General features: G+C 40.0%; 1 protein-coding gene across 1 annotated transcript in view; it reads left to right on the forward strand.

Moving 5' to 3' along the window:
• Positions 1 to 21302, forward strand: part of KCTD16 (potassium channel tetramerization domain containing 16) — a 303096-nt gene extending 281794 nt beyond the window's left edge. The window contains exon 2 of the mRNA XM_066591249.1: positions 19974 to 21302. Within this exon, the coding sequence (XP_066447346.1) occupies positions 19974 to 20425 (452 nt within the window). The 3' untranslated portion in view covers positions 20426 to 21302. The remainder of the gene's footprint in view (positions 1 to 19973) is intronic.
• Positions 21303 to 22745: the final 1443 nt, after the last annotated feature.

The raw sequence follows: 22745 nt of genomic DNA on the forward strand, positions 1-22745 counted from the left end.
TGGAGAAACAGTTCTGTGACCTTTCATGAGGTTATGAGATAATCTACTAGTACAATCATATTTGTACATACTACAAAACAGCACGAGCCGAAGAAAGTACTATACAATAAATTACAGGCTTTTTTTTTCATTAAACTTGAAATGCTCCTTAATAACCCCCTAACTTGTTTTGTTTTGTATAGTATATTACTTTTCCTTGTATTTGCCAAGTTTACGGTACGTAAGCAGCTTGTTTTCCACCGTGTGGTGTAAAAATAATAAAAATGTTGGTATTTGCTATGTGGAATTGGATTTTTTAACATAATGGATTAACTGAGAATAATGAATCATTTCTTTTTATTGTGTAACTGCAGTGGAAAAGACTTTAAAAATCACTATAATGCAGCATTAAACTCTGTTAATCTGCAAAAGTGCTTTCCGGTACACTGCAAGCTAATTGCTTCTATACAATGTGACAGACTATCAAATGATCTGAGGCTGTGCGCAATGAAATTATTCACCTGTTGTCCACACAGTTCATTTTTTCTGCTATCTTAAAAAAAAATATGCATACTTCTGTAAGAGCCAAATAGGATATTTAGGTATTATTTAAAGCCCAGAAACAAAATTAAACATTCAGCTACATTTAAAGGGGTTGTCCACTTCTAAACTATTAATGTTCTATTCTCAGGATAGGCCATCAATAGTAGATCGGTAGGGATCTGCCGCCTGGAACACCCTCTGCTCTGCTGGTTTTTGGGCCAGTGTGCTCATACACTGAGCTGATTTCTGCAGGAAGCAGACAGCTCCGTTCCCACTGAAATGGCCGGGCTTGGTATTGCAGGCAAAGTTCACTTTAATGCCTGCATTAACAAGTCTGGCCAATGCATTGGGAATGGAACTGTCTGCTTCCTGCAGAAATCAGCTCAGTGTATGAACACAATATCCCAGAGAACAGCTTATTGTTGATGGTCCCGTGCAGCAGATCCTTGCCGGTCTACTATTGTTTACCTATCCTGAGGATAGAGCATCAATAGTTTACAACTGGACAGCCCCTTTAATTTGTGCAGTTTCCATCAATGCAGGCTCCTTACTGGATTGATGAGATTATGTTAGCATTATAAAAAGAACCCATTTTCTGATGCTGGGCCAAAAGCATGATCCAATGACCCAAGATTTTTTCTATTGTTGGTACATCTATGGAGCAGATCATTGTGTCGTTTACATTGAACTATGGTCAACCTGTGATCAGTCCATTTTCCCCATAGGTCCTTTAGCGTCTGCAGGATGTGACCCTAGAAACCCTTTTGGACCCTTAGGTCATTGCTATATCACTGCAGTGTATTAGTGGTCCACTAAACTGGTTTATGGCAGTCCATTTGATGTAGCAAATTTGTGCTATTACAAAGGAACGAAAATGTTATTTTATGCATTTTCAAATCTTATAAGCTGTTCTGTTTTCAAGAGAACTCCTTAAGGGTACTTTCAGAAGAGTGGAATAATTTCGCAATACATACCTCAAGACACAGCTTAATCTGCTGCTGTGGAATTCACTACAAAACCTGCAGGTCTACCCACAGATTTTGATGCAGAATTGCCAACAGAATTCAGCCATTTTCAATTCTGCATCAAAATCCTCATGGAGCTTACAATTTACTATTTGGATGGTAGTTGTCCCGTGTAAAACCTAAAGGTGGTGTTCATCACCCATAGTCTATAAAGGCATTTGTTTAAGGTGTGAGTCATGGACTTTTCTTGATGTATCCACTAAATGGATGCCATTATATCCAATGGGTGACAGATGCCATTGTTAGAGGGCATCTCATCATGTTTATGTCGTCAGGCTCTGTCTGAATCCCTGAAAACAGGATTCAGATGGAACTCTGAATAGAACTATAGGCTGTCTTTCGTTTAATAGAGACTAGTAAGGGCTCTGCTTGACTAGGATTTCATTCCCTTCCACCATTTATGCTATACAGAACAGCATAGTCAACCACTCTATTAAGTCGGGCATAAATGCCAAGATACATAGAAACTTAGTCAAACAGAGACCTACCATAATACCAGCCTATGATTCCATTTAGAGTTCTATCTGAATCCTGTTTTGGGGGTTCAAATGTAACTCTGGGATGGAACCTGAGACAATAAACAGAAAAGTGTTGTGGATGTCCTGTTACTGGTATCCATCACCCATGGTATTTGGTTAATGGATATGTCATGAAAAGATATTGAAAAGCTTCTGATGTTTCTGTTTAACCCTCTGCAATCCACTGTCTGACATCTAAAGACATTAAGATGTAAGGCTGTACAGCTCCAATGTTGGAAGATGTCCATTGGGGTTCTCCTACTGTATATTGCCAGCCTCTCAGCTGTCAGAGCCTATGCAGTACTGGCTTTAGCCAGCATATAGCACCATTGTATAACAGCAGAAAAAGAGTAAGCCCCCTAGGAAAACCAGAATACAAATTGGATTGGAAAGGGTTAATGGATGCCTGTGACAAAAGTCATAGAAAGGCATCCATCACCCATAGACTCCCGAATAAGCAAAACTTTTACCATAGTCTATAGTTTTTTTGTACTTATCTCTGCAGGATATAATGGCATAGTATACTATGCTATTCCAGTCCTTTTGTTTTTATACCTACTGATGTATAGCGGCCAGACAGAGGCCAAAAGAACACTGTTTTGATCTTCATCTAACCAATGGATCCTTATGGACACTTTTATCAGGATCTTGGAAGCTTTCCTGGCATATACGCCAAACTTAAAGCAAACACATTGGGCTGAATTTAAGCATGCCTGAGATAAACATATATATCTATCCTAGGGATAAAAACATAAAGGGCAAACTAGATGGCCATGCCGTCTTTTTCTGTCGTCAATCTTCGATGTCTCTATTTCGTTGTTATTTAAGTTGGGCACAAGTTAGAGATTTTAGATGCTCGAAAAAGTACACAAACTTTTTTCTGCTGACTGTCAGTGCCTTTTCATGAGATAAACAAGCATAACAGATGCTGACTGAAGGCAGATATCTGTGGAAAGCTTCTGCCATTTTTAGATTTAATCATCAGTGAGACTTGGAAAGTCATTTATGTTAACCACCAGATGTGCACCCCATCAACAGAGACCCAGCCAAGGTCATAGATCAAGGCACAGACTTACTGCCAATTTGTCGTTTTAACTTAGGCATTGTTTGTCCGGGTTAGGCAACCTGCATTGACGAACCATTAATTAGAAGTCATTTAGAAAACAGCAGCCTGAAATCACTAAAGTATGGCTGGGAGGTAGGGTGGTTCAATACTTCTTATGGACACTGTAAAGTGAGCCATGCAGATTAGATTAATATCGAACAGAGAGGCCAAACTAAATGTGTAATGCAGCTAGTCAGTCTTCTGACCTCCACCATCTGGGTAGAGAGGGATAAGTCATTTGTTTATGGGGGAATTGAGGGTTGGCCAAAGAATCTGTTGTGCGTGACTGGCTAAATAAAAATACGGTCTATGCCAATGGAATTAGTGATAGCCAACTCTAATTTAAAAATGGCAATATATATTTTCTAGCAATATTGTTAGATCTTATTGATGGTGATAACTGATTTAATATCTCTTTTTGGCTTACTGATACATATTAGGGATGATTGTGTCATTGTGTGAACATTTCATTGGTACTGGTTAGCAACCCGGGAATGCATGAGACAAGCAAGGGATGGCATACAATATACTGCTCTGACCACCACCTAGTTTTTGAGTCTCTACTTTAAAATCCAATACACGATAAAAGAAATTGTACAGTTAATGTCAATATTGGACTAGTATGTGTATCACAGAGTGATTCACTAGACTATTCCCTAGATACAAGATGCAGGATGACGCCTCTCCTTTAACCATATGGCATAGCTTGGATTGACTATAAAGCAAAATGCAAATACTTTTGCAGTTTTTTGTAGAAGTAACATGAAACTTTCTTTTCCATTTCCCATTTTTTGCTTTTTAAGCAGAACTTATTGTATTGAGTTATCTGTCATGCAAACAAGTTCCATTTTTAGAAACAAAGCAAAATCCTCCTGTAGCTTAATATATTTTTTTTAAACATTGGAAAGAGCAGATGTGTCTTGTACGGCATAAAAGACTTATGCAAGCTTTCTGTTTTTCTTCACCTTACATTACAGAGCTGCAGCTGCAAATAATTACTTTTTATTTGCACATAAGGCTAATTTTACATCTGTGATAGGGATTCCTTTTTCCTGCTCTGTAATGGGAGGAAAACGGAATTCCCTGGATGAACGCATCTGTCGCACAATGGAATCAAACGGATCCCATTGACTATAATGGGGTCTGTTCGGTTCCTTTACCTGTCCATACCATATGGAACCTGTATGCCTCCATGCCCACGCATCCAAGCTAGAGGCGGTCTAACAGGGTTGTAGAGCCTCCCTTCAAGGGTTCAGTTTTCCGTAATAAATTATCTTTTTGCTCTGATATAGTAATCACTCATTCATTAGCGTTATCATTACAAATACAAAGTTTTTTTTCGATTCTGGCAACTTCTACTAGGTGCTGGATTTTTTTGACAATGAGTGTAAATTGTATATATATATATATATATATATATATATATATATATATATATATATATATATATTATACACCCCTCTTTTGTAAAATATTTTTTTTTACACTGGTTGCACTCAAAGACCCAAAATTTTTTGTATAGCTCTGTAGGGGCTTTTTTGTGTAACGAGCTTAGCTTTTACTAGTACCATTTTGTAGTACATATAACTTTTTTGATCACTTTTATTGTGTTTTTTGGGAAGCAAGATACATTTTCGTTATTTCTTTTAATATCTATATTCATGTACTTGAAAGTCATGGCAGAACTGGAAGCCATTGACTGGTATATGACTGCAATGGCAACCTATTGGTCCTCTGCTATTTCATAGCAAAGGTCCTTTAATGTCAGAGTGAGCTCCTTTCCTCTGTTAACACTATACATGCTGTGATCAACATTGATTGCAGTATGTAAGCGGTTAACAGTAGGGATCATGCTCCCTCCAATCCTTGCCATTACAACAGGTCCCTGGCTATCAGTCACACCAAGCTCTTACTGCAGATTTTACAGGCTCACCTACTGAGAACATGTCATCCATATGCAATAATTGTTTGGCATTTCGAGAGAACACCCTCTCTCCCATGACATACATGTGTGTATGATATGAGACAGCAAAAGGTTAAAGCGGTTGTCCCATTATAGTGGCCCAGAGTGTCCTCCAGAATAGTCACACACTCATTGTCCTGTGAAACCCTGGCTATGTGCTCAGACAGAGACATAGAAGGTGTCGTACGTCAGAAAGCCCTGTCTTTCCCCTCTCTTTCAACATGCTAAACTAACTGCTTGGGAACAGCTGGCTGCTGATTGGCTGCTTGTCACACAGACCCTCATTGGTGGAGGGGGAAAGGTGAGAGTCCCAAGAGTGGGGGGAAAAAGCACAGGATGAGACAGGATGTTAGGTGGGGGGTAGTAGTTGAAGGTCGAGAGAACAGACAGGAAGAGAAGGGAAGTCGTAGTTAGGAGGAGAAAGAGAGTGGATGTGTTGTTAGTGGAGGACGTGAGGGAGGTGTTCCCCAGACATGCCAGAAAGTGAAAACATTGCCTGGAGTAGGAAGCCAGGATTAAATAAGCTTCCGGATTAACCCACAGTGTGCAGAAACCAACTAGGACCTTTTCATCTAACAGTGAGTTGCATTGAACCATGCTCAAATATATTCAGGGAAAGTAAGAAAGGCCTATCTTAAAACCAGCTTCAGTTACTACCATAAAGTCTTCTAAGCAAATGCCCAAACAGATAACTAGGACTGTGGGAGCATTGTTGGGTAACCTCTAGGAGCAAATAGAGAGAGCATTGAAGAGTAAAGTGTTAAATATACTGAACTGGATTTGTGAAGCAACATTATCAACTGTATGCCAAGTAAATATCTCTGCCATAGTCTGCAAGTCTGCCATTGTTGCTATTGTTGAACTGTTTCAAAAGCTAGTAAAAGTTTGCAAACTAAAGCTAACAGGACTCGTGTCAGTTATTTCGTCATTAACCCTGAGGTCCCTAAAGAGGTACTGGCATCACGTGACAAACCACCATTAAATTGTGTTTACTGTATTGACCCTTTTGCCACCGTGTGCGGTTGAGCCAGGCACTTTGCCGCCCTTGCCAGGAGAGATCGCAGAGCCACCCATGACAACCAGCTTGATAACTCATGGTCTCCCTCAGATTGGCGCACCCCACTCAGACGCTGCACCATAAAAAGACTTATCCCCTATTCATGGGGATGCCCAAAAAAACCATAGGAATGGAGGACCAGAGTGTCCCAAAATAAATGTGCACAACTACTCCATTCATTTCAATGGGATTGTTCTAGTGCTGTTGAAATGAATGGAGCTTTGGTGTGCATGCTTGACCACCACTCTATTCATCTGGAGACACTCAGGACCCCATTCTTGTGATTAATGGAGGTCCCAGTGGTTGGACCCCCAACTATTGGATACCTATCCCCTATCCTGTGGATAGGGGATAAGTTCTGTTTGTGGCACAACACCTTAAAATGTTAAATTCAGAAGTAGATAAAAACCTGTACAGCATACATGAAACAAACTCAGAACATGTCCTGTAGATGAGAATGGTAGAGTGGCACTTTCACCCGGGCAGAATTATTACACCAAAGTGTATCGCAAGATGCAGAGTTACAGAATTCTGCACCAAAATCCACAGGTCTAATGGACTTTGATGCAGAACTGTAGGCAAATTTTAAGCCATTTTTAATTTCACAGGTAGCCTGCAGATTTTCGTGTGGCATTTACCATAGCTTGCAGTACATCCTGCTGGCTAATTCTGCTCATTAGACATTTCCCTAAGTGCTTCTTGGTAGGTTCTGTTGTAGTGTATAATAATGAGATAGCAGAGAAACAAAAAATTGCCATTCCAAGGGACTCGGCCTATTAGTTTATACAACATCTTTGTGAATGTCCTATGACATCATTTAGTCAGTCGATAATAGAGCACATGTACGGAACACCTGTCCTGAATCTGTGCATACTTTATGTCAGCATATAGTACAAAACTATTTTTGCATTTCTTTTTTGAGTTTTGAGACATTTTGGAGGAGACATCTCAGACATTATTTAAATCAATAGCAATTTTAAGCTTTTACCTGCAGGTTTCCGTTGTGTTTGATTGTCAAACTACTGTAGCATGCTGTGTTATTATATTCATCCCAATTCTAGTGAATAGAGATGAGCTGCAAAATCAGATATACACCCCATGACAATAGTTGTGCTGTTTTCAGAAAAACAAACAAACATTTTCTCTAATCCTGTGTAACCCCTTGAACTCTAATCATACGATGCAGAGTAATTATCTAAATAACAAGTTAAAGGGGGTTTCCAGGAAAATACTATAGATAACCCTATTCTCAGGATAAGTCAACAATATTGATACCTGCTGATTGTGAGCCCTCGGTTAGTTCTGCTATACACAAGGGTTGGAACAGAAGCTGCTGCTCTGACTTCGGTTTAGTGGTCATTGATTTTGATGACAGCCAAGCCTGCAGTTACAAGCATTAGCTACTACACAGGGGTTGGAGCAGCAGCCAGTTTGTATTGTGTCTCTGACAGTGGGTGCCTGGTCAGTTGATCATCTGGGGTCCTGAGAGGCAGACCCTGGCCGATCAACTATTAATGACCTATGAGCTGGACAAATTAGGACAGAACCATAGCCCAAGTCTAGATACAGTGCATTACAACCTCTTTCAGATGACCATCAAAAATTCCAGTAAGCAATGGTGTTCTAGAGGGAACAGACCTCTCAAAGAAGGTGGTCAGTTCCACTTTAATATAAAGACACTAGTAATTATTAGGAAATTATAGTACCAGTGTTTCTGGTGGCGCAAATTGCCACACAGCTGTGCTACATGGTACATCCATTATGATCCCCACACATCACACATACAGCTCTACTACATGCATCCTAATTCACACACATCACACACACACACAGCTGTGGTACATCCATGCTGATTTCCAGACATCACCAGCTCAGCAGACTCTTGGATACAGTGATCAGCCCCTGGTCATGTGATCCCTGACTCTACCCACGCAAGTGATCGTATGACGGTGACGTCATCACAGGTCCTGGTGGTTGCTGTCGGCTTATCCAGTATACAGTACTTTCTATCAAACTGCGCAATGGCTCCTCTCCCAGCAGTGACGTCACCACAGGTCCTTCAGCCCACCGGATCTCTGTGGTGGCAGTAGGTCAGTGTCTTCTGTCAGGACTGCTGAGTTGTGTCTGACATAATAGTTGTATTCTAATTTTGCTATTTTTGTCCTCCCCTACAAGAGCCCTAACTGTGTTGTTTTTCTGTCGGTCAGGTTCTGTGTTTTATATATGTTGTGGGACCTGCGATGACATCACCAGGGGCCGAGCATGAGAAGCACCCACACACAAACATACATACCCACGGTCAAGTGGTCGTTAGTAGTTTGATTGATTGAATATACATCAGTGAGCAATGTGATCTAGATCAAGGGTGTTCTTCTGAAAGATGTTGTCTTTTGGTGGAGATTCCTTTGTATAACTCCTGACATGGTAAATTAGGGATTTCTATGATAAGAATACATGAGTTTATAATTATGTGCTTGTTTGATGTCACTATTAGCATGAGGTGGGTGTTAAGGTACAAAAAGGTTGTGTACCTTTAGCCACCAACTATGTAGATCTGAAAACTTACGTTATGTGCCTTTATAATACACAGTACTTTTGTGTTTTTGTTGCTATAATAGTTAAATACCAAAAGTAATTGCATAGTCTTAGTTTGAGATGAAAATAAAGACATTTATAAGAATTCCTTGCTGCTAGCCCTTTAAATTCATTTTTGGGTATCTAGTTGTCTATACACTTGTGTATTTCTAAAAGATAAGTCGTTTTTGTAACATATGATCTCGTTGGATACATACCTATTTTATCCAGTATTCTTTGACCTCCTACACAAAGTAGGACATTTGATTCTCATTAACTAGCGCTAGAAGATATGTTAGATCTCATCAATTCATATAGAAGGCAGACATCCTGCTGAAAAGGGTCATTTGCCACTATATACTTTGGGAAAAAAGTTATTGGGCTGTTGCAGAGCAAAGAGCTGATTCTGTATGCTTGGCTGACTGCATTTTGCTTTTCTACCTGCTCGTCTGCTACATAATATATAACACTTCTGGCATATGTTCTAGTTATTCTCTTAATATTTGGAATAGATACAAAGAACATCGGTCAGGTTGCTTAAAAAGTCCAACTTTCCTGCTTCCTCTAGGCACATTATCAGTAATATCTATTGGTTGTACCTTATTATTTATACACAGATGGCAGCTCATTACTGCTATCTATAAACCACAGTAGAGCAATTTGCAGGGAACGGAGAAGTGCATTTTTATTAACTGACTTATTTTCAATTGCTGCCAAAGGAAAACATGAGTAGATATTAGTGGAAGAAAAATGCTGAAGACTCCTCCAATTAAGAGAGATGTGCATTTAGCATAGTAATCAGCAAACTTTTAAATAAATGAAGTTTTGTTAAATAATACTCCAGGTGCCTGGTGTACTGAGCGGGGTCTAATGAAATCAGTGAAGCACCGCTTTCAGACACACTAATATAGTTATTCTAACGATAATCTCTGTGGGTGATGTGAGCTACAAGATGAATGCTAATGCACAGGACATGTACAGGTTCTCATTTGTCCACAGATATTTTTGTATTATTCTTCTAATGGAGATAAAAGTTTGTTTTCGAGCCCATAAAATATTTATATTCATTTCATAACAAGTCTAGGATGGCTATGATGTAATGCAGCCACAGTACTAGTACTTTGTTGTATAAAATGACAGATTTTGTTTGCAGATGCTACACTGATGAGCTTATGTTCATTAGACCTGAATGGTACATTCCTCACTCCCTGCAGTCACCACTAGGGGCAGTTTAGGAACGTATTCCATGTGACTCAACTCAATAATAAATACTCCTAGTAGTGGTGGCTATTGACAGCCAGATTTTAAAAGCGGTTGTGCCATAAATATTGTTTTAGGTAAATCCAGCTCATAATTATAAACATTTTTATTTGTATTTTACATTTCATTAAAGTCTGTTACTGAAAGCATGCATGTTGGCTCCTAGACCCTATGTGAGTTATACCTGATCACAAGAAAAACCCTGAGATGGATACCAGGCCCCCCTCACATCCTATACTACTATCAAATACTGACAGCAGTATAAGGCTCCTCTGGCAAGCTTCCCTACTTTGCCCAAAATCGAAACCATTTATGGTTTTTAGAGTATTAGTTGAATATTCACTTAGACTTAGGATACTCTTTCTAGAGATATTGAGAAACAGTCTCCTGTATTTTTAGAGGCATCACTGGGGCACAGTCAGGAAAATTAAAGGTGTTTTCCAGGATATTTCTAGTGATAACCTATCCTCAAAATAGGTAAGGTAAAGTCCCCTGGTGCAGCATCGAGTCATGCCTGACTCCTAGGGGGACGTCAAATCGTGACGTTTTCTTGGCAAAGTGTTTTTTGCAGGGTGGTTTGCCGTTGCCTTCCCCAGTCCTCAAAATAGGTCACTGATAATTGATCTGCTGTGGCCTGCCACTTAGGACTGATAAGCCGTTCGGGTGTCCACTGTCATTGCTAAACATAGTGTACAGAGTGGAAGTAGATCAGTCCCACTCCTGTGCAGTGGCTGGCACTGGTAATTGCAGTCGCAGCTCCCATTAAAATCAGTGAGAGCTGTGCATTTAAAGCACATTTCCATGCTCTTACAGTTCCTTTTAGTTCAGCTGAAAAACAGCTATTGAGAGTGATTAAGGCTCCCTGTCTGACAGAAGTGTATATAATAACATTGATTTGTATGGAGGAGCTTTTACCATTGCAGTCAACATTTTAAAATCTGCCGGGATACTTCTCAGCAAGGTCTCAATAGGGATTGTTTATTCATCATGCTAAGACAGATGATGTCTGTATGATTCCAGACCAAAAAAGGATGTAAGAATTATTAAAAAGGAGAATCTGTCACATCCACTCCCCGCTCATAAACTCAAGTAATGAGTGGATATTATAAAGATGCTGAGTTAAAATCTATACTTTTTAACTATATACTTACCCCCATACCTTGCTGGGCACTTTCAAACCAGCCCAAAAGCTCTATTAAAGAGGTTTTGAAGCTCAAGAAAAATATAGAAAAATACCTTTATACATGCCAATTGCTCACCAGGTGATGCCATTATGAAGCAAAAATTAGTTATCTTATTAGTTATTTCTTATATGACTCTGTATAGCACTTTTGTTTGGGCTTGCAGTGGGCATGACCACAAACCATCACTCAATCCATCCACTCTGCCCGGCTACTGCCCAATCTCACTGTTTCCATTTGCATGAACATTCCTGGAACACAATGCCCACCTTGAACTGTCCTCCCACCTCTCATCCACCTTGCTATTCCAAAATTGTATAATCTGGCTTCCTCCCTTTCTTTTTACATAAACCACCCTACACAAATTTATAAATGTTCTGCTAACTGCTGAAGTCTCCAAACATTACTCTACCCCTCCTAGATTTGTCCTCTGCCTCTGACACAGTTCACCATTCCCTCTTGTTACAAACTTCTCCTCCCTTGGTATCAAACTTGATGCTGATCTCCTCAAATATCACTGGCTGAACATTTAGGCTTCATGCCCACTGGCGGATCGGATTCAGCAGCGGAATCCGACCCTGCCCGAGGCCGAGGACACTGCAGGTCTACAGCTTACCTGTCCGGGTCTTCATTTTCATCATTGCGCGTGTGTGCGGATGTGCCAGCCAACACACACGTTTAGTGGAGTTTTTTTTTTTTTTTAACTCCTGCTTTCAATTGCAGACGGGCCGTGGATCGGACAGCTTCCATTGACTCCAATGGAAGCCATTCGTGAGGGAATTGCACTGAAAAGGGGCATGCTGCGATTTGTTTTCCATTCCAAAAGGTCCGGAAAACAAATCCATATGCATTAATTCAGCTCCGGACGCCCATGTTTCTCTATGGCCGGCTTGAACTGCAGATCATCTGCACGGGTGACTCACGCAGATTCTGCAATTCACATCCACCCGTGGACATTGGGCCTTAATGTCTTCCACTCACATACCTTGTCCTCACCCTCTCTCTGTCAGTGTCCTCCAAGGCTCTGCTAGGACCCCTATTTTGGTGCAACTTTTGCAACTTTTTTTCTTTCTTACCACACTCACCGCTTTTCCTAAGAGTGAGTGTAGCTTAGCAGACGGGGCATGGCCCTCTGTGACCAAACCGATTGGCTGTAATGTACACCAAAAACCAGCATAAAATACAGCAGAAATCCATACCTGCTCATAGTTGCCATAGATTTACTTTTCTGGTCCCTGGACAGGCAAAAGTGCTACAAATTTATTAAGATGCTGATGCCTTTTAATACATTTCTTGCATTTTACTCCACCAAGCTTTGCATTTCAACAACTGAACAAAACACTGGCCTTAGCAAATCCCCCCCCCCCCCCCCCCATAGAGTGTATGCTTTAGGCCAGCCTATTACTTTAGTTGGATAAGTGTATATGGGATTGACTTCTTGGTTTAGAAACATGAAGTTTTACAAATGGTGCACTAGGATGAAGGCTTTACAAGTGAATCAGTGCTCCGTGGGTCTTGTGTAAGAATGAGTGCTGACAACAACCAATCAGATACGAGCTTCAATTTATTTCTTTCAGATTAAAAAATATAAAAAAATTGTTCGATTGGTTTTTATGGATAACTTTGCTGCGTCTTCTGCAAGGTTTTGAAGACCATTATGTTTCAACTTCTAAAGTTCACTTTAAAATAATGGCCAGAATCCATTTGTTGTGGACAATTTGATGTGGCGTCTTCTGCAGCGGTGTTCAAAAATGTCAATATGAAGAAAAAGGTCTATTTTAATCATAATTGTCACTTGTATTTGCTTTACGTGTAAAAACATGTGACAGTGTGGTACATTGTATAAAACAATCCTGAACATTTTCTCTCACTAAAGGTAACCTGCGCGACCTACATTTCTCTGAACCGAACAAAAGAGTACTTTATTGTTGTAAATGTAACTTTTCTGTAAAATTATTTTCAGTTTACAAAGTTGAAGGTTTGACACTCTGATATTGATGTATTTTTTTATGTGGCAAACTGCAAGATTCAGCAAATCAATTTCAATTTTTCCATATAACCTTTCTCTTTTTTTTACATTTCTTTAACTCAGTAGTGTGTTTAAAAGATGTCTGTTAAGTCATGTATACAATATGTAATTGAAGTTCTTAAAGGGAAATTCCCTTTGCTATTTATAAGTGGGTCCATGAAAGAGCATTCGAGAATTACATGGGCAACTATAGCAGATAGGCATAGGTTTATGTTATTGGCATTGTCACCTAGAAGACAGAGGAGGTTCCGGAGAGAGTATACTGAAGGCTCAAACAGAATTTACACCTTTTGATTATTGAAATAAAAGACTATAGTAAGACTATAAAAGATAATACTAGTTTGGTTTCTTATTTTGTCTAAAAATCCACACTAAAGTCTGCATTAAAATCTGCATATTTTACATGTTGCTGATGGGATAAAAAGGGTTTTGTCTTGTAAGAAAAAAAAACCTCAATACTTACCTATTCCTCCCCCCTCAGTCTTCTTACTGCATCTTCTCCCTGCCGATCTTCTCCTGGCTTCTCCAGTCCCCCGGGTCACTTCACCGCAAGCCAGCATCCTCTTCTTCCTGTGACATTACATACATTTGTGGCATTCTGCTTCCTGTAGGTCAGTGTACGCTACATCCCTAGTGATGTAGCGTTTACTGTCTAGCAGTGAATGCTGAATCCTATGCTGGGCTATTGCCAAGATGGCACATGCGGGCTGTCTGCCCGCGCATATACTACTACCGCGAGACAGCGTGAATGCGCAGTCGCAACAATACCCCAGCATAGCATTCAGCATTCCCAGCTAGGTGGTGAATGCTACATCACTAGTGACCTAGCGTACATTGACCTGCAGGAAGCAGAATGTCGAGAATGTATGCTACATAACAGGAAGAAGAGGATCTGACTAGCTGGAGGTGACATGATCCGGGGGACTGCAGGAGCCAGGAGAAGATCATGTGGGAGAAGATGCAGTAAGAAGACTGACATAGTAGGAATAGTTAAGTATTGATTTTTTTTCTTCTAATGATGGAACCCCTTTAAGCTGCACTTATTGCACTACAATGACTTAAATCTATGGTCAGGATTCACCTTAAATTGAGTGTGTATTTACGAAAAGACAAAGTTGAAAACTTTTAAAAAAATCAGAGCATGCCTGAATGTTTTAATACTTTCTGCAAGCCAACATAGTATATTTTTTATGGTTGTGTCTGGGCTCACCAGTTAGATAGGGACCAAGGTGATGTTATGATGTTAGCCCCAGCCCACATCATCCACATTCCGTCCCATGCTCAATGTCATTCCATCATTGGATGCTAACATGAGCACTTCTTTTGGATGGATTGGTCAGCTGGGAGGTGTATGTCCCAGAAGGCCAATCAGTGCTTCTCTGTACATATTTTTTTTGGTTCCTCCTCATTGCGGATGTTGTATATACTTCTTGTTCAAAGGTGTTTCTGGTTAAGATAAATCTATTTGGTGTTTATGTTATATATGGTGTTGAAATATCTAACTCCTGATTAGAGCTATCTTTTTGCATTACTTGTACATTAGCATCATTACGTGCTTGTGTAACATCTGCTCTGCATATATTGTTATTCACTGTAGCTACCATTACCCTGTTTCCAACTAGAAAGAGTCAGGATCACCCCAGGTTCCTTATGTGGGATCACCCGCTTTTGGGTAGGGTCTCCTTGAATCAATAGGTTAGGCTCAGATTTCCTGTTTACCCAATTTGTGGTTTCATTATTAATATATTGTATTCTCTGTGTTAGTACATTGTGTGTGTCATTTTAAGGCTATAAATTACATCCAATCCGGATGAGTTGATTTGCTTTCATTGTTGGATTGAGCAAAATTTTGCCAGTTAATGAAAATTTCATGCAGCTTTGAAAAGGTCATATGTGTTTTAAGGAATGTTTTAATGTGTGCTTCTACCTGCGGCACCATACTTCTCACCAATTACTATTATATTTTCATACCTCTTTTGTAATATATCTTCATTAATGAAATTATGTTATTCCAGAATTGTGATGACAACATATATACTTTGAACTCCACTCATGGTTTATGCCTCAAAAATCATAGAACTTTCCCACTAAACCATCTGTAGAATCTCAAGAAATGGACATAGGTTAGAGTTCTTGGGCATTGAGACATATGAGATCCCTATATATCACTGCTTCCACGAGATCCAACTGCTGTAAAATCTGAGCTTTGCTTAGACTTATAGTATTCTTCTACCTCTTATAGCCTTACTCCCTTACTGTGGCTGCTTTTTTAAATTTTCTGACAGCCAGATCCAATGTCTCACCCATCAGCCCATTGAGTGAGCTGCAGGGCAATGTGTCTTGACATGCTTTGTAGAGCCAAGGTTTGATCTGGGTGCCACTGGAAGGTGGAATACCAGTGTGAAGAGGCCAGAACAGAAAGGTAACGTCACAGGGGATTGTAAAGCTTGAAAGGTCTGGGCAACAATATGATTTAAAGTTTTGCCTGGAAAGAATAGAATAATAGTAGGAGAGTAGATGAACTCACTGACTAATGAAAAACCCCAATGTAGTACATGAAGTTCTAATTTCTACATACATGGATAAGTGCATGTTGTCATGAAATGCATTACCATGAATACCTTGATGTATCCACCCCTAATTTTCCAGATAGTTTTGTTAATGTCAGTTTCTTATGAAAAAATTTGATACATTATTGCAAGATGCTAGCAAAAACCTCAACAGGCTACAATTTACATCACAGCCATTAGGTAGCGACTAGAGATGAGCGAACGCGCTCGTTTAGAGCAATTACACGATCGAGCATCGCTTTTTTCAAGTAACTACCTAATCGGGCGAAAAGAATGGGAGGGTGCCGGGGGTGAGCGGGGGATTGCGGGGGTGAGTGGGGGGGAAAGAGAGAGAGCTCCCCCCTGTTCCCCCCCTGCTACCTCCCGCTCCACCCCGCCGCCCCCGCCCCCTGAATCTTTTCGTCCGAGTAGGTAGTTACTCGAAAAAAGCGATGCTTGATCGAGTAATTGTCCTAAATGAGCACGTTCGCTCATCTCTAGTAGCGACACATAGACAAATAAAGCATAGACCTCTTATCACAGACTATTGTGAAATTATGTTTTATTTAGGGTCATCTTACGCCACACTTTTCAAGATATCTCAAGCCGGGGAGAAAGTTAAAGAAGAACACATTTGTAGATATTTTATGCATTCCTTTAAGAGTGCGTTCATTCCTACAATTGTTTTGAGCGCCTTTGTTTTTTACTATATTTTTCACAAATATATGATAAGTAAATGAGGCAGAAACAAAATAAAAGAACTTGAAAAGGGCAAGCATCTCAGAATCTAGCCCATACAAGCAGAAATCAATACCCTTCATGTATAAGTTTCTTGCAAGTTCACACGACCAGTTTTACAAAGTGTCACTCAATAGTTTTTCCTAAGGCAAGAATTAAATAACTTTCAATTTAGCCTGTATTGATTTTTGGGTCTGTATATAGCACAAGTCTAAGACTGGGTCTATAAATGTTTCTGGCACGAGTATTTGCAGACTGGTAGGCTCCCACCAACATAATGTGACATTTCATCACAATCCTTGCCTCGCCAGATTGTTCTCAGATGAAGTTCTACTCACATAATAGGATCTGTCGTAGACTTGTAAGAGTCATGATCAAGTATGGATTGACTCTATTACAGTGTCACCAGCATGATCTTTTTCGTGCGGCTTAGTTTCTGTGCACAAAAAGTTGCAACACTTGGGTCATTTTATAAATGGGCTTCAATGTGCTTCAGGAATGTATGCATATCAAATTATTCCCAAAAAGTTTTTTTTAGTTGAAAGGTCTAATGTAGTTGCTTTTAGATGAAAAAAAGGACTCTTTTCCATGAACTGCAGTCCTGCCTCAGGAAAGAGAATGGGAAAAAAACCAAACCCTTTTATTTTAATTGTAAGGGCCCATTCACATCTCCTGTCCGTGGGATGACCGTGTATTTCACCAAGATCACATAGACCCATTATAGCCAATTAGGCTATACACACAGGCATTTTCTGCACATGGACAATTGCATGAAAAAATTGCAGCATGTCCTATTCTGGTCCGTATCACTGGTATCGGACAACACATGGAAGTATGTCCATGTGCTGTCCAATGCAAGGCGTGTCTAAAGTCTCAGGGTGCACCCCACATATACCTGTCTGAATGAGACGTAACCCCTTTAACTTATTTTGCATCATTGCCAATTATAATAAATGGCTACGGCATATGGAGCCAACAAGAGATAAATAAAAGCTATTCCTACACTACATAGAAGATCTTACTGTGTAAATGATACTGTATAGAAATTCACTCAAAATGACCCACTTCAAAAATAAAAACCAGAATAGAGCAAAATGTTCCACTGCCTGCATTCTGCGTCGTGAAGATGGCAAAGGACAGCAATTTCATCCCTGATGGTCGCAGAGTTGATGTAGCATTGGCTGGATAGAAGGCTTCATTGGCTGATCAAATTGTTCTCTTATCTGTGATTCTACAGACAGTTATGTGTTGGTCATTGAAGCCACATTACAGAAAACACTTAAACAGTTTGGCATACCGCAGTGGTTTGGCTGCGGGATTTTAGGTTACAATATGGTAAAATTGCATTGCACCAGGGCACCATATTAAATAATGGGTGGAATATTGTGAATAGATGTCATGTTTGTTCTACTTTTTAATATAATATTTAGGGCTCCGTCACATGTTTTTGCAGGTATTTGCACACGGAAATTCTAAACACAGAGAATAGAACCCGTTGATTTCAATACGTTAGTTCTCATAAGCCCTATCACATGCACATTTCATGCGTGCTCAAAAAAAAAATTGGTCCTGCTTCCCTTTTTTATGTTTTGCACAGAAAAGGTGCCATAGAAGTCTATGGGAGGTGCGAAAATGCACAAGCGAAGGGTGTGACACTGCAGAAAATGCAGGGAAAAGAACACATCCGGACCTTATTATTCATGAACTAGCCAATGAGTGTCTACTGTCTAGCCATTATTTTCCATGGAAAGGCTGAGTCACATGCACGTATGAACTGGCCTTGCGTGTGCAAAAATTAGAGTACTGTGTGTAGACAAGTGTGCAACATGCAAATTATGCACCTCTTCAAACTTCGTTCATGCGCAAATACTCTGTACCATGGCGAGCTTTTTTGCAAATACACTTGTGTGACTCTGCCCTTAGTGACTAGTTAAACCATATACTACAAACATTTTTTGTGAATATTTAGATTGTAGAGTATTGGGTCAATGGAAGAAATTAGTTTGTTCAGTTTGTAAAATTAATCCATAGATTCTTTGATTAATTGTATTTTTATCATTGTGTTTCTGGATTCTTCTTGCTTCATGCTATTTTGATTGACACATAAACGTGTGAACTAGGATCTGACTACTGACACTCCAAGCTACACACCTATACATGACTTTGTAGGCATGGAAGCCCTGCTGCTACTTTAATGGGGTATTCCCATGTCAGACACTTGGGGGCACTTACATAAGCTATGCCAGAAATGTCCAACGGATGCGGGTCCCGCTTTTAGTACCTTCACCTATGTGAAGAATGGCAGGTCAGGGATAGATGTGTGTGCCAGGGCTGGGAGCAGCATCTGTCAGACATTTATAGCATATCTAGACATTTCTAAAATGGGAATACCCCTTTAACAATATAACAACACTTCTACACAAAGAACTGGGCTAGTAATTCCCAATATCTACAAGCATCACCGGATTGGCATACCAGTGAAGGATTTTTTAGGTAGCTGTGGGCTGTATGGTAGGCAGTTCATTGCAATCAAGCAGTTACAGAACTAGGAGCCACCTACTGTAAATGTCTACCCCTGTCTACTGAGCCCATCTACTGAGTACAGATAGGTGAACTTTTCAAAAGTTCAGTTTAGCGGGTTTGCCAAATTTTGTAAAAAATTTGTTTTTTTTAAATCAATTTCAAACCAAACCGGAAGTTCATAAAACCTCCTAATATGACTCCTTCTCTTCCTCCTCTCAGTGGTTAGCACTGTTGCCTTACAGTGCTGAAGTCTTAGGTTCATATCTGACCGAGTACAGCATCTGCATGGAGTTTTACAGAGTCTACTCAGATGTTGTCCTTCGTCAGATTTGAACCTGGGGCCAAAAACTTGATGCTCGTTCGAGTAACGAGCACCATCGAGTACGCTAATACTCGAACGAGCATCAGGCTCGGCAGAGTATGTTTGCTCAACTCTACTAGGATCCCAGCCATATCCATTGAAGAAGAACCATCACCGCACTCTTACACAGTCTTTAATACTTGCTTTAGGGGGTTTTATGAACTTCCGATTTAGCAGAAATGAACCGTCTGAGATTCAGGTTCTTATCAAAATGAATTTTTAGCAAAGTTTGACCCGAAATGGGGTTCTACTAGCTTGGATCACTCAACGGTAATCCTGGTAAGTATTGTGGAGCCATATTGCAGTTTCCTGTATCACAGGTGGACAGAAGATTTGTTGTGTAAGAAAAAAGCTAGGGACCTTGTTCATTTCATTCTACAGATTGGTCATGGTGCCAGAGGTCAGATAGCCATGATCATAAAATGGGAATATGCATTTTACTGTGTATGTAATAATAATTGTATGAAATATTCAACTAATATTCAGGTAAAATATTTCATTTATCTGCTGTGATGAGTGTAATGATGAATGTTCACAGATATATAAAATATTCTCTTATTCTTTGCAGGAGGACCTTCTAGATGGCCATCAACTCATTGTGATTGCTGCTGTAAAAACACAAAAGGGGACAAGGAGGGTGAAAGTGGAACATCTTGCAATGAACTCTCTACATCCAGCTGTGACAGCCAATCAGAAGCCAGCTCTCCTCAAGAGACAGTCATCTGTGGTCCAGTAACCCGCCAGAGCAACATACAGACTCTTGATCGACCAGCTAAGAAGGGACCAGTGCAGATTCTGCAGCAATCTGAAATCCGGCGGAAAAGTGACCTTTTACGAACTTTAACATCTGGTTCTAGAGAGTCCAACACTAGTAAAAAAAAAGTGGTGAAAGAAAAGCTCTCTATTGAAGAAGAGTTAGAAAAGTGTATTCAAGATTTTATGAAGATTAAAATACCAGAAAGATTTCCAGAGAGGAAATACTCCTGGCAATCAGATCTGCTACGAAAGTATCATCTATAGAGAGCAGGGGGGAGGGTGGGGGGTTATTATGAATCACAATTCTATGGTACATGAGACCTATTGTTCATTTGATAGATTGCCATTTCCACTAAAACTACTGCCTATATACATAAATCACCAAAACCCCATTGCTGCTGGATGGACCTGTTGCCCTGTCTACTATCATCGATTGGTTCCAACCAGCAACACTGGTGTTGTCATTACTAGTTACAGGGTATTAGTTTTCTTTTCTCCGTGGAAGCACAATGTATTATTTTTCATTGATATGTAAAATGGTTTCTGCAAACACTAATTGCACAAGCATAATGGATTGGTGAACATGTTCCTGGGATTGTCTTTTTTTAATTATTTTTTTTTCTTATTAATTTTTTTAGAAAGCCAGTGTTTTTTTTTTCTTTCGCTTTCGAAAAAAGTTGATGGAAGAGTGTCACTTCAAAAATGCATGTTTCCGTATTGGAGAGTGAAGGTCACATGATTGAAATAGAAAAGAAATATATTATGATGGTTTACATTTAGTGAATATATTACTGCATAAATTCTTGGTCTTGTTATATCCTTGTACTCTGCACTTTCTTTCAAGTTGACCGGCTGCTTTTTGTGGTCATATAATCTGTGGCTGCTTCATTATCTATATTTTTGTAGGATTCTGAGATGTGTGAATGGTGTTTATCACAGAGAAATTAAAAGCCCTTCCCTTATTTTAGTCTACAAACATCCGTCATCTATGTGGACTCCAAGTAGGGAAACATTCCTGTTCAAATGGACACTTTGCCTTGTCAGCAAATAACTACTGACCAATGTTTGCAAAATACAGGGCTTTTGTGGTGACAAATAATGTGTAAAAATCATAGATGTACAAGTGCATAATAAAGTCTTAAGTGCTCATTCACACAATAGCTGTTGGATTGTTGCCCTGTTTTAGATAAAGTTTGGTTTGAACAATTCTGGTTGGGGAAACACTATAAGAAAATATGAGCAATTTGTGAAGTGTTGTAATTATATAGTGTCTGTTACCTCTTGGTATGTCACATAATATACAGTCTTTGTAAAAAAAAAAAAAAAAAATCAAGCATCTAGGAGGAGTTGTAGTTTTGCTGCAAAACCTGGCATCCAGTTACATCTCAGGCAGATATGCAAATGATTAGAGTTGTGGTGTGATTAAACGAACTGTCTTGCCATCTGAGGACCAAATAGTGGTTCCGACCTTGGCCTTGGCTCTCAGAGACTACTTATATGTGACAGAAGTCTTTTTCTGCTTGTGTAGAGCTTGTTGACCACTAGACATGCCTATACAACGTAATTGAAGATATTTTGCCCAGTTAACTGAGTTGAAAAGGGGCACATTATTGGAATGTGAGAAGGTGGATGGACATATTGACAAATTGCCTGTCACTTGGGTCGTTCTGACCATACTGTTAGGAGGTGTTGAGATCAGCAGATGCTTGAGGGAATGCACACAAAGTGACCAGGCTCAGGATGCCCTCAACACACCACCAGTAGAGATAATCTCCTGATTATCTGACAAGCATGAGCAGCTCCAACTGTTTTGTTGTCCATCATCGAGAAATAGCTGGCACTATTATTACAGGCCCCTGTGTCTGTTGGAACCATTTCCAGATGCTTGGCTGAAGGACATTTTGCCTTACTGCATCCAGTACGTGTACTGCCTTTGACACCCACCCCCAATTGCCTCTGTTTGCAGTGGTGTTGTAAACGATGGAATGGAAGTTCTACAGAGTGAAACCAGGTTGTCTTTAGTGACAACTCTAGAATTAGTTTGGGCACTGACGACAGCCATGTTCATGTCTGGAGACCTAGGGTTGAGAACCCCAATCCTGCCTTTGCTATGGAGCAGCACACTGCCCCACTGCTGGTGTGATGGTCTGTAAGAGGGCATCACATACAACCATTGGTCATCCCTAGTAGTGGTACAAGCGACAATGACAACTCAGAGATATGTTCAGGACATCCTGCAGCCATGTGTGTTGCTTCTTCTGGCAGGGCTTCCAAGAGGCATTCTCAAATAGAATAATGCTTGGCCGCACACAGCAAGAGTATCACAGGAATGTCTCCTCAAAATTGCCACACTTCCATAGCCTTCTTAGCCGCCTGGTTTATCATCAAAAAAACATGTATGGGACCATTTGGGATGCCAACTTCAACAGCCTATGAGTTTTCATAATCTAGAGATTCAGTTGCAGCAAATGTGGGCCACCATGCCCGCCTGTATCACATCTTGCATCTAAACTAGAGGTGGCCCAAAAGGGTACTAAAGCCACTTCTAGTGTTCAGTTTTCCACATAAATTATTATTTTGCTCT

The sequence above is a fragment of the Eleutherodactylus coqui genome, chromosome 2, assembly GCF_035609145.1.
Source record: "Eleutherodactylus coqui strain aEleCoq1 chromosome 2, aEleCoq1.hap1, whole genome shotgun sequence".
In the NCBI taxonomy this organism is placed as follows: domain Eukaryota; kingdom Metazoa; phylum Chordata; class Amphibia; order Anura; family Eleutherodactylidae; genus Eleutherodactylus; species Eleutherodactylus coqui.